This window comes from Natrix helvetica, assembly GCF_964273705.1.
Source record: "Natrix helvetica genome assembly, chromosome: 5".
Classification (NCBI taxonomy): domain Eukaryota; kingdom Metazoa; phylum Chordata; class Lepidosauria; order Squamata; family Natricidae; genus Natrix; species Natrix helvetica.
Genome location: NC_138551.1, coordinates 52297094 through 52309639, shown reverse-complemented (window position 1 = coordinate 52309639; position 12546 = coordinate 52297094). Strand labels below are relative to the sequence as shown.

Genomic DNA, 12546 nt, shown 5'->3' with positions numbered 1-12546 from the left:
AGGAGAACTACATTAATTTTAATGGAGTTACGGGATCAGATTAAATTGTTGGCTATTTTTCATGTACAAAATAATGTAATAATCCTTTTCATAAAAAAAGCATTGGGTGAAATCCGATATCAGGTAAAGTTTGCCTGAGAAACAGAGTTCTTCCTCAGCATTCCTCCTCCACAAACCAGTTAGAGAATTCCTCAACTCTTTCATGATTCCAGAGGACTTGTGAAGGAGGCTGCAAAAGGAAGGCTCCTATTCTGACCCCCATATAAAGACATTATGGAAAATCAAACAGGAAACAAGATTAGATAAACTAATTTTATTTTACAAGAAGGCTACATTAACAGAATCTTGCAAATCTGAAGGCACAGACTTCCTCCTGTCACTTTTAACTGATAGATCCATCAGGAACGGTCCTTTCTAAGTTTCTTTCCCTAACGTTAAGCCACTGGGGCTCTACATCTCATCTATTTCCTAGGCAGCATCTCTTCCCTTTTTGCCCCAAGATCATTTGTGCATTCTATACATTGGGGGGCGGGGGGGGGGGGGCTTTGTACAACTTTGTATTATGCACCAGTTGCCCCTGTTCTTGGATCATGAGGTTCTGCTCACAATTACTCAGTCTATGGTCATCTTCAAAAAGGATTACTACAATGCCGCTGCCTTTGAAGAGCATCCAGAAGCTCCAGCTGCAGTGGCATAGGCAATATATATGTCTCTAAAAAGACACATTACACCTTTGGTCTGTGATATAGTTTGCATTGGTTACCAATATGTCTCCTGATACAATTCAGGGTGCTGGTTTTGATCTTCAAAGTCCTACATGACATGAGGCCATGTTATCTGAGGGACTGCCTCTCCTTGATTACATCTACTCATCCCATCAAGACTGGCAGGAGAGTCATGCTGTAGGTCTCATCCATTAAAAAAATATGTCTTGTGGGACCTAGAAAAAAAGTCTTTTCTGCCACAGCACCTGTCCTTTGCAATATTATTTGCCCTGGATTTAGTCTCAACCCTTATAGCCACCCTGAAAGTCTTAACACATGCTTTTTGCATCGGGCCTGGGGATCCCCTGACAGCAGGGACCCTGTATCATGGATACATCGTCCATAACATTCTGATTTTGACCCTATTGCAATCTTGGTTTCAATAATTGTTTCTAACAAAACAATTTTAACAAATTAAATAATTAATGTAGTTGGTATTATAATATGTATAAACCAGTGGTTTTGAGGCATGCTGCCCAGAGTCACCTCGTGTGAGATGGGCAGCTATATAGATCTGATAAAACAAACATTAATGAACAGCATTCATGTAGAAAAGGTATAGGTAAAGAATGTTTAATAGGAGCTTAAGGTATATCACATAAAGCAAACTGATTAATAATGTAGAAAGTGTCCTAAAGAAAGGATAGCATAGGGATCTCAGAAAATTGTAGTCACTGCAGAAACACTAGGATCTCCTTAATTGACTTCACAAGGTTATATCTCCAAAGGTGACCTGCTCAGCGTCCTCTTCTCAAACTATTTAGGAAGTTGCATACTGTGAAGTTTGTTTACAAACTAATAGGCAGTCACTGCAGTTACTTCAGCAGTAGTAAAATGTGTATACGGTAGATACTCCTTCAGTAATTTGGCTGCTGCCTGCATTCCATTAAAAACCCATTAGTGGAAGATACCCCTGTCCAGGAAAACGCATAGCTGGTATACTAACCAATGTTCCAGGTCACAGAACTCATTTGGGCCTCCAATGATTATAAACCAAATTCACATATTGAAGAACACACCCTCCCAACTGAAGCTCTGCGTTGTTAGGATTCAGCCTCAGTATTTGCATTTATTACTCAGTTCAGCATCTGTAAATATGCTTGATCAGATATGACAGCATAACAAAAAAACATGTACATCTTCCAAAATGTCTGCAGTCCAATCTACATTGTTTTTTTCACAACTGTCCGCCTCTTTTCCACAACAAACTGCAGTGATGGCACATGAGGTACTACAAACCATGCACTGCGGTAATAAACCTTTTCTGACATTTTCAGAGAAGTCATACACAGTGCTTCTGAGGGCTAATCCAATATTTTGCTGCCTAATTCCTGACAATATTCTTACATTCTCAAATACCGTGTATAGAAGACAAGAAGAATGATAGTTGAATAAAAGCAACAGATCATTTTAAAGCATTGGGCTAAGTTAAAGGATATAAAATTGATCACATGGTGAAAAAATTGTCCTTTATCTTCTAAAATAGCTGCCAGTGATAAGAGCGTCTCTTTTTGTTACAATACAGAGGCAGTCACATGCATTTTAAATTGGGCTAGGCTTTTAATCTTAGCTCATATTTAATTCTTCTCAAAATGTAATTTCCCTCAAAAAATAAAAAGACAGAAAACTTTATTACAAGAAGGCCTTTATATAATTCTGAGGGCAAATACTGTGGTGCTTAATACTCACTGTAGAGATCTGTTTCATCTAGAATCTCAGACTTGATGATCTCTTCAATTACATCTTCCAAGGTAACAATGCCCAAGACTTCATAAAAAGGATCCCCTTCCCCTTCATTATTCACCCGCTGCACAATTGCCAAGTGAGATTTACCTGCACAAAGTAGTAGACCATGAAATTAGACTTTAGAGCAAAAGGACTGACTACTCAGTTCCAAAATGATACACAGATTATATCTGTATAATGCAACAACATATAATTTATGGAGAGCACTGTGTGAAAAATAGGTTAACTTATTCATTACACTGTCCACAAAATAAAATGTTGGTTGTTAAAGAAAAACTGTAAATAAAACATATACCAAAAAACCCCATATAATTTATGGGATACTGATGCTTAAAAAAAAACCTACCTAAAAGTTTATCAAGAATTTTTAGAGGCAAGCATAACTAGAGATATTTTTTTTCTTTTTGGGTACCATAGGAAGTAGGGTTATTTGAGTATTAGGTAGTTGGAGTCAATTTTTCAATATTTTTTGAGAAGGTTGGATATGGAATTAAGGCGCAAAATGGATATATTATTTGTATTATTTTTAAAGCAGCAAAAAGGAAAAATCGTACTGCTACAGATTAGCAGTTTTGCTAAATTTTGAGAGTATAATCTGGAAGTGCTCTGGGAATCACAAAATGGGGGTAGGTTGGTCCACAAATTATCTAATCCCATTAAGGTTTTTCACCTTGTAGAACATTAAATCTTGTAACAAGAAACATGATATTCCTAATATCTTTAACCATTTCACAAAGATTATCACCATTACCATATCAAATGCAACAGAATTAGATTTTTTTTGTATCCAAAATATATAAAATATATTACAAAACAAGTCCAACCTGCATAAAGTCAATTAAAGCAATATCCAAATATCAAAGCACAAACAAAGCTTTATATTAAAATAGTAATTTTAAACATCAGATATTAATATTTTTATCAATCACGCAGAGTCACTGGCAGCAAATAGGCAGTCATATAAACTCAAACAAACAAACAAACAAACAAATAACGTATCTTCCAAGAAACCTCTATGCACAAAATCTAGTTTGTACTACATTATGTATGCATAATTATATACTAATATGCATTATGTATGCCTATTATTTAAATTTTAAATAAATGTAAAATTGCTTTCATCAATTGCGCTCTTTTCAGGATATTATTTCATATTTAAATTGCTAATTATTATGTGCTATACCATTCATCTACAAACAATTCAATTTGATCACTTGAGATTTTAGAGAATCAAAACAGTATTTTACTGAAGGGCAGGTAAAGACTATAATTTGTTAAGAGCAAATGGCTGAAGATTAAATATGACATTCTAAAGCATGTTTGATTGTACTTATTAATTTCTAATATATTTATATAACCCTATTATTTATTTTTAACCGATTGTATTTTGTATAAATGAGCTCCAAGTTTCATTATATTTGACTGTACCAAGTCTACCTGTATTGGCCATCTGTCCATAGGCGGTAAATGTAATCACGTTTTCAATCCATTGATTGAATGGGGCTATACATTTATCTTTCCAATATTGCAGTAGACATAGTCCTTGACTTACAACAACAATTGGGACAAGAATTTCTGTTGTGACAACCTTCTTTGCCATGGTGACTAAGTGAATTGTTCAAGCTGTTAAGTGAAACATGAAGTAATTAAGTGAATCTGATTTTTCCCATTGCCTTTGCTTGTCAGAAATTGGCTGGGATTGTCGCAATGACCTCAGAATGCTGTAACCATTGTAAATATAGGACAGTTATCAAACACCCAAATTTTGATTAAGTGATCGTGAGAATGCTACAACAATTGTAAGTGTAAGGACTGGTTGTAAATCACTTTTTTTCAGTGCTGTTATAACTCTTTGAACAGTCTTTGAACCACTAATTAATGGTTGTAAATGAAGGATTATTTGCATCTGTATCACCCTTTTCACCACAGTAAAGCCATGGATAATCCATTTATATTATTTGTCAAATTTTATGTACTGGTATGTAGTTTAAGAGAACATTATGGACTATGAAAGATCATTTCAATAAATTATTATTGCAGCAAAATTACCATAGGCATAGATTTGGAAAGATTTGACATACTCATTATGAAGAAATGGTTGGTGGAGATAATAGATCTTGCTGAAATAGATAAATTGACTTGCTTGATTTAAAAAAAAAAGCATTATCTACATTTATTGGTGACTGAAAGTCTCTCCTGGAATTTTTGTGTAAAAATGGGGAAAAAAAAGAACCAAAAATGTTTCGATGATTACACAGGATAGAGTATAGAAAGAAGAAGAATGAGATAATTTTGGAGACAGACTAAATATATTTATACATATAACTGCTCTGAATAATATTGGAGGCTACTTCTTCATACCTTTTTTTCTTTTTTTTCTATTTTTTTCTCTTCTTTGCATTGTTTTCCCTTTATTTTTCTCCCCCTACTTTATCCTGGTCTGTGTTAGTTTTTTTTTCTTCTTGTTCAAAAGTTTTAATTTAAAAAAATATACAAAAAGGGATATTAACTTCTGAAAAATTAAGCTTTTGTCACACAGTCATATTTATATGGCTCTTATTATATCCCAACAAAACACTGCTTTTGACAGTTCTTATTTATAGAAACATAATGGAGCCCAGTTAATTCTAAATATTATGTCAGTACATCAAAGAAAAATACTACTAATCCTCATTTACACTCTGGAATTAGGACTGGTCACTAAATTGCTAAATAGTGTGGTAGTTAAGCATGGCATTACGTGACTGCGCCAACTTACTCAATTGCAGCAGATCTGACTGCAGTCGTGAATCACTATGGATTGTTAAGCATCACATTACATGCGCTGGTTGCAAGTTACCAAATTGTGATTACAGGACTGCTGGGACATGGTGTTGACCACAACTTTGAGAGCTAATTGTCTCTACTTTCAGCATCATTATAAGTTTGACTGATCACTGAACAAGTGGCTGGCAAAGGAGGGCTATCTATAAATTAACTGATGTTTTGACTAATCACATAAAAGTATTCCTTATTAACAACAGCACAATTATCCATAATTAAAAAAAATAGTTGTATTCAGACACTCACTCTTTAATATCTATTCTAGATGTTAGATTACTACCTCAATGGAAGATGCAAACATTTTTTTAAAAAAAAAACATTTGTATAAGTTAGAATTTGGTTCAAATATCTTAGGCTTATTGAACGAACAATCAAAATATCCTATCAAGCAAATGGATGTTTAAAGATATTCTGGAAACAGTAGATCAGGGAGAAGACCTTAATAATTGACATAAATACTGCATCAGGTCAAAATAATTCAGTTCACTAAACTTCACATCTGCTTTCCCAGGGACCTAACATAAGCAAATTCTTTGAGAATGCTGTCTGTTGAAAGTTAAATTCTTTTGCTATTCCCAGCTTGTGATCATTTAAAAGGAATTTTCCAAAGCAAGGTCTAATATTAGACTTAAAATGAAGTTTCCATTCCTCTTACGCGATATTCTCACCAAAGTAACTACTACATAATCTGATTGTCTTGGAGCTACTCGTTTAGATGCAGATGACCATACTTCAAATACCAACTGAACCACACTGGCAAAGCTTGTCTCAAAGAAACCTTTACAGTGTGAATCATGATTACAATCATACTTTGCATTTATAATTATGCACAATATCACAAACTTCATTAGGCCATAAAAATGAAAACCCTTCCTTGCATAATTATATTTTGTTATCAATTTGCAATCCACAAAATGGGTTCTATGTTACATGATATCTCAGAATCAACATAAGTTCTAGTTATTGTAATTGTGTCAAAGAAAGACAACAGAGATTTATTTGGTAGCAAAACACAGTGTGCACAGTATTTTGTGCAGATAAAAGTAAAGGTATGGAATCATTTTGACTTAAACTATCCATTTGAATGAGTTTACATTTTAAATTTGAAGTCAATAAAACATATTAATGAAAATAAATAACACACAGTTTCATAGAGATTCACTACCCTTAATTTTTTATCTTAGACTTTGATGCTTTAAAACAGTAAATTAGAAACATGAATAACGGACATTTTATTCCAATCTTTAATAGTATACATATTTGCTCTTTTATAGCTCTATGGAAATTAAACTCCTTTTAGAAGAAATAAAATATACATTGCGATATCACTAAAATGATTTTGTTAACATGCAAATATTAGGAAAAAATTATTGGACCTCTAAACCTAAAGCTATTGATATGTTAGGTAGTGTGGCTAGTTAATTTGCAATACAATTAGCAGCTTACTTTACTTCTATAATGCTCTTCTTCCCAGGAATGTATGTTTTGACATGGCTGCATCTAATGAAAATAGTGTAAAAAGCAGCAATAAAATACATATTTGAAATGGATGGGTTACATTGTGTATTTTTACATAGAATTTAGATAATTACTCCTGAAATATTTGTGAAGCATGTGCCAAAGATTTAGAAACAGAAATGAAGCATGGTATGTTTAATTGTTAATCAACAAAGCATATGCATATTAATTAATGAGGATTAATTTTAATCAATAGGAAATCTTAAAAGACTACAGACCACCTAACAACTACCTATGTTTTTTTTTGAAGTTATCTATACAAATTCATTGCCAGACAAATCATGGTTTTTTGGGTTAACAAGTAGTGACACTGATAGGTTTATATGTAAATGTATGTCTGCATATATAAATACATGTATATATAATAAAGCAGGTTGGTGATGAGGTTGAGGTGGTGAGGGAAAGGGAAACTTTGTAAACTTTTCGGAAAAGAATCTAGATGAGTTCTTTACTTTAACAGTTAACCAAATATGATTGCCGAAAAGAAATTTAAGAACTACTTATATCATTTGTTATATCATTTTTTCTTCATTCCACTTGTTTATGATTAGAACAAACAAGCACCCCCCTGACTTGACATTATTCAAATACATATAGTGTATTCAATAGCTCTCTGACCATACAGTTGAAACCAATCTTTCCAACTCCCACATTAAAATATCACTAATTCTGAAGATTTGACAATTGTCCAAACTGAGAAAGGAAGTGGAAAATGAACAAAATATTAGAAAGATCCTGAAGAGAATGAAGCTTTTTTTGTTTCTTTAGATGCTTAGAGAAGAACTGAGATAGACAAACTGAAATAATGGAAATGTTTTCTATGATTCTTAAAATGAACCAATGTGCACAAAAGGGTATTAGTTATAACAATATACTTATAATGCAGCAATAGAAGTTCTCATAGAAACCTAATTTCCTTCAGCATGTCAGCATAGTACTTTTGTTGTTGCCAATTAATTTCACTGGACCCTGCTGGATAGGAATTCTGAAGGACATTCTATTTCCACTGAGAACCCATAGTCCATTTCCTTTCTAAGTTAATAAAAGTTACTTCTAATTATTATTTTACTCCGTCAGTCAGATTTGCCATATTGGTGCCATTTTGTATTTTGAGATCAATATCTTAAGAAAGTAGAAAAAATAAGAAATAAGGAAAAATAAGAAACCCCAAATATCTGCACATTGATACCAGTGCAGTGGTGGATTCCTATTGGTTCGGACCGGTTCAGCCGAACTGGTAGTGGTTTGGCAGCCTGGGTCGTTGGAACCGGCAGCGATCTAGGCCTGCCATGCCCCTGAACCAGTTCTCTGGGCGGGGCCTTAGGCAGCACCATGTTGTTTTTTGCTTCTGCGCATGCGCAGAACAATTTTTATTGCATTGCGCATCAAGCGTCTGCGGCGCGACCACAACGAACTGGTAGTAGTGACTGCCAGAACCCACCCCTACACCAGTAATAGCTATTGGAAATCAATGACACAAACCGTTCTGTTTTAGATTGCTTTTTCTTTTATTTGTAAACTTCCCAATGATGAACAAGCTCAAAACATGACTTCTTGTCTAAATGGAGACTGCTAGAGTAATATCATAAACCCACTGAGCTTACTAGAGTGGCATTATACCAGAGTGTTGGAAAGTTCAGACAGAGAACAAACAGATAGTCAAGTTTCACACGACATTATAAAAACAATAACAAAAATGGCGCTCTACTTAATATAGCAACTAACAGTAACATGGTTGAGAAAGCAACTTGATGAATGACTATCATGTTTTATTCTTCTCTTTCTCAATCAACTTTTATTCCAAAATTATATGGAAATAAGAGAATTCTTAGAATTCGCTAGAAAAATGCACAGTCATTATTCATGTTTTAAAATCTAATTTTTAATATTGGGAGAAATAATTGGGTATGAAAGTACTGACACCTTAGTCATTCATCCTGATGCGTGCAATTCAATAAGTAAAAGGCATGGTTAAACTTTTAAAATCAGGAAACGAAATTCACTGGCTTTACCAAATGAAAAATGTTGTGTGACTGCAATAGATTACTGACTTAGTTCAGGATCTTAGGAGTTTTAAAAGTGTTGCCTCCTGAATTCATTGCCAACATGTCTCAATTTTCTAATACCTATTGCCACTTCTAATAATTTGAGGTTTCTACATAGATAGGACTGTTTTATAGAAAAAAGGTGCCAACAATGTGCATTTATTTATATTTCTTCCAAATTTGCCTTTTACCACATGGGAACCAACCTTGCTACTAGGCAAGAAAAAAATCTATATCCCCGACTAAGACAGTGAAACAGAGTAAATTCAAATCTCAACTTGATGCTATCTGGAGTATGCATTCATTAAATGTTTTTATGTTTGTTTTGAGTATGTATATAAACCCCGTATGTTTTGAGAAATATTTTTTAAGGGCAGATAGTAAATGCTGCTAATTATGCAAAAATGTAACCTGTTACTTTCATCCATCAAGCTTATAAAAGAAAAAGCATCCAAAGCAAAAGAAACAAAGGATCTAATGTTAAATAACATAACTACCTTTAGTTTTTTAAGCAAATAGATTTATTTTTGACATCAATATGCAGTATAACAATCAGAAACGTGATGGATAGATATCCTCTAGTAAATTCTCTATCCAATGTCATTTTGAAGCTTTCTACCCTATAGCATAGTGATGGCAAACGTTTTTTTGCTCGGATGCCAAAAGGGCACGCACATGCACAATAGCGTGCCCTTGAGTGCCCATACCCATAATGCAATGCCTCCCCCACATATGCACGCACATCTCCCCCCTGCTCCCCCCCGCATGCATGCAGGCCTCACTGAAATCTCTGGACTTCCAGTAGGCCCGTTGGGCCATTTTTCGTCCTCCCCAGGCTTCAGGAAAGCCTCTGGAGCCTGTGGATGGCAAAAGAAACGGGTCCAATGGGGATACTGGAAGTTCGTTTCTGAACTTCCAGTTTGCCCATTGGGCTGTTTTTCGCCCTCTCCAGGCTTCAGAAAAGCCTCCTGAAGCCTGGAGAGGGCGAAAAATGGTCCAACATGCCTACCGGAAGTTCAGGAACGAACTTCTGGTTTGCCCGTTGGACTGTTTTTTTGCCATTCACAGGCTCCGGAGGCTTTCCTGAAGCCTGGGGAGGGTGAAAATGGCCTCTCCCACCCTCCGGAAGGCAGAAAATCAGCATGTGCACTGCAGCTGACATAGGGCAATGCCTCGCATGCCCTCAGATATGGCTCTGCGTGCCACCTGTGGCACACGTGCCATAGGTTCACCATCACAGCTATAGCACCTTTACCTCTCTGCCACTTTTGATACTGCCCTCCCTTCAATTTATTAGCCAACCATTTTAAGTACAAAAGCACTACAGAAGGGAAAGTAATTTGTTTCACAGGCCATATCAATAACAGAGGAAATCTTCATGAAATTTTAGGTATTAGATGAGCATTAATAATCAATTTATTAAGGGATGATAAGAACCTTACACCATTAACGGCAAATTCATTTTAGAGTTCCTTAAGGTTTTGAATACCTGTCAAAAGTAACTTTTCTTGCATCTAGTTCCACTGTAACACTTGGGTATAAATGTTGAATTTGTGCCAGAAATAACCACTATGTTGTGTTATATTGTTTCACCAAATGAAAGTGGTAAAATTACAATCTAGATTACAATTGCCAAATAAAACTGAGACAAACATTGATAGTACCACATTAATGGCATTATATTTTTAAAAAAAATCAAGGCAGAATCAGTGTCTATTTCCCTAAAATCAAAGTTACTTCTACAACACATTGTAAGAATGATTGCTTTGTGTATCAAAAGAGATCAACTTTTTTTCCCTATTATTCTTGGAATTCTTTCAAGATGCAGTCTTATCTTCAAGAACCATGGAGGAAAACAATAAATGATCAGAACCAGCTGCTTCACACATGATGTTAAATGTTGGAAATCTCAGTACATCCTTAAATCGTTTAAGAGAACCCTATCTCCCTGGCAGCGAACTTCAGCATCCATTTCTGGAAATTCATTACACTGTACTGGTTTAGCAGACTGGTACTTAAGTTCCATTATTTAATTCTAGTTCAGATAATTCAGGCAGATGAACCTCTTTGGCTTAGTTTCATGAACCACATCTTTGGCAGACAGCAGATCATGCACAATCCTTCTCTCCTCTACCTTTTCCTTCACTTCCTCATATTCCTCAGGTGATGAGTTGTGATCCTCAAGCCAGCCACATCACTGAAAAAAGAAGAAAGGCACGTGACCCAGGACAATAAATGTACCACATATAGCTGCCATTGTTACTCCTACAAATAGAAAAATACAAGGAAAGGAGATGAGCATGACAGTCCAAGGGACATATTTTGCTTGTGATGACATACAGAAGATATGTGAGCTGGGGTAAAAGAATGCATGCAAACTATGAGCATTTGGAAAGGGAAGTAGAAAAACAAGGCAAAAAAAGATGTGTGGAAAAATGAGGCCACATTTTTGTGAAGAAACGCTAGTAATTACACAATGTGACAGAATACCAAGCAATAAAATAAATGAGAATATTGTTATTTCTCTAATAACATATTTCTCTATCTATTTTTAAAATTATTTTATCTGTATGAGACACAATATCTCTATAATGCAATCCTGAATAGAAGAATACTGTAGCCTAAATCACAGGTCACAGCAGCTTAAAAATATAACATAACACAGCATAGTTTAGCTTACCAGTAGCAAAAGTACAATGAGCAATGCTGCCTTTTGTGTTGGCCTTCTCTGTTCTGGTACCACCTGTAAAAAAGTGGAATGCTGGCAGCTCAGATCTTACGAGTTCTGCTTCTCAGAAAACTCAAAGTGTTGAATTCTTTGAAGAAATTGTCTCCATGCTTAAGGTAAAGAGTTGCTCAGAGATAAAATTTGTACTTGGCATCAGAAGTTATAATGAAGACAGTTCACATGACTAACCAACAAGAAATGCTGTATTTTTATGCTTCTGTAATTTTTAAAACTGGACCAAATTGGTGCATCTCTTTTGGGACTACTTCTATAGACTTTTTGTACCCCAGTATTTCCAGAATCTGGAAATACTGTGTCTGCAATTGTTTTGTTCCTGCCCAGTAACCGAGTCTAGTCCTCCGAAAGTCTAGTTCACACCATACAAATTATTTTAAATCCAATTGTGCAGCATCTTGTGAAATTCATCATTACTTTCCAGATATATTTACAGTTCTGGGCACCCAAATAGAGAAAGAAGTAATAAAGCTTATATCTCACAGCTTTCAGAAACAGCATGCTGAATTTGATTCTATCAATATACAAAAGCTTAAACTAATCATCTGATGATAACATATAAGTTTAAAAAGTTATATCTAAAGAAAACCAAGAAGTAGAACAACTTCTACTTGACTAGAGGTTTTAAGTAACAGTTAAGATTGAACTGGGAGTATGGGGTGGGTGTCAAGTCTCCTCTCATCCAGGAAAATGTACTGGAGGTTTTGGGCTGAACACTATCACTTAACTCAAGTTACCTTCTCAAAATGTTGCCTGGGGGTGGAGGAAGAAATATTCTTCCCTGAGCTCATGAAGAAAGATGAGATATAATTCTAAGAAATGAATCAGCATTTTATTGATAGAAAGAGAATGGCTGAAGTATCAAATACAGGATTGTCCATAATACAGAAGGAAGACAAGTCCAGTA

The 12546-nt window shown here is 35.0% G+C and overlaps 1 protein-coding gene across 1 annotated transcript in view; it reads right to left on the bottom strand.

The window, feature by feature from the left end:
- The window catches only part of CNNM2 (cyclin and CBS domain divalent metal cation transport mediator 2), a 116198-nt gene that overhangs the window by 26138 nt on the left and 77514 nt on the right, over positions 1-12546 (bottom strand). The window contains exon 2 of the mRNA XM_081953713.1: positions 2454-2597. Within this exon, the coding sequence (XP_081809839.1) occupies positions 2454-2597 (144 nt within the window). The remainder of the gene's footprint in view (positions 1-2453; positions 2598-12546) is intronic.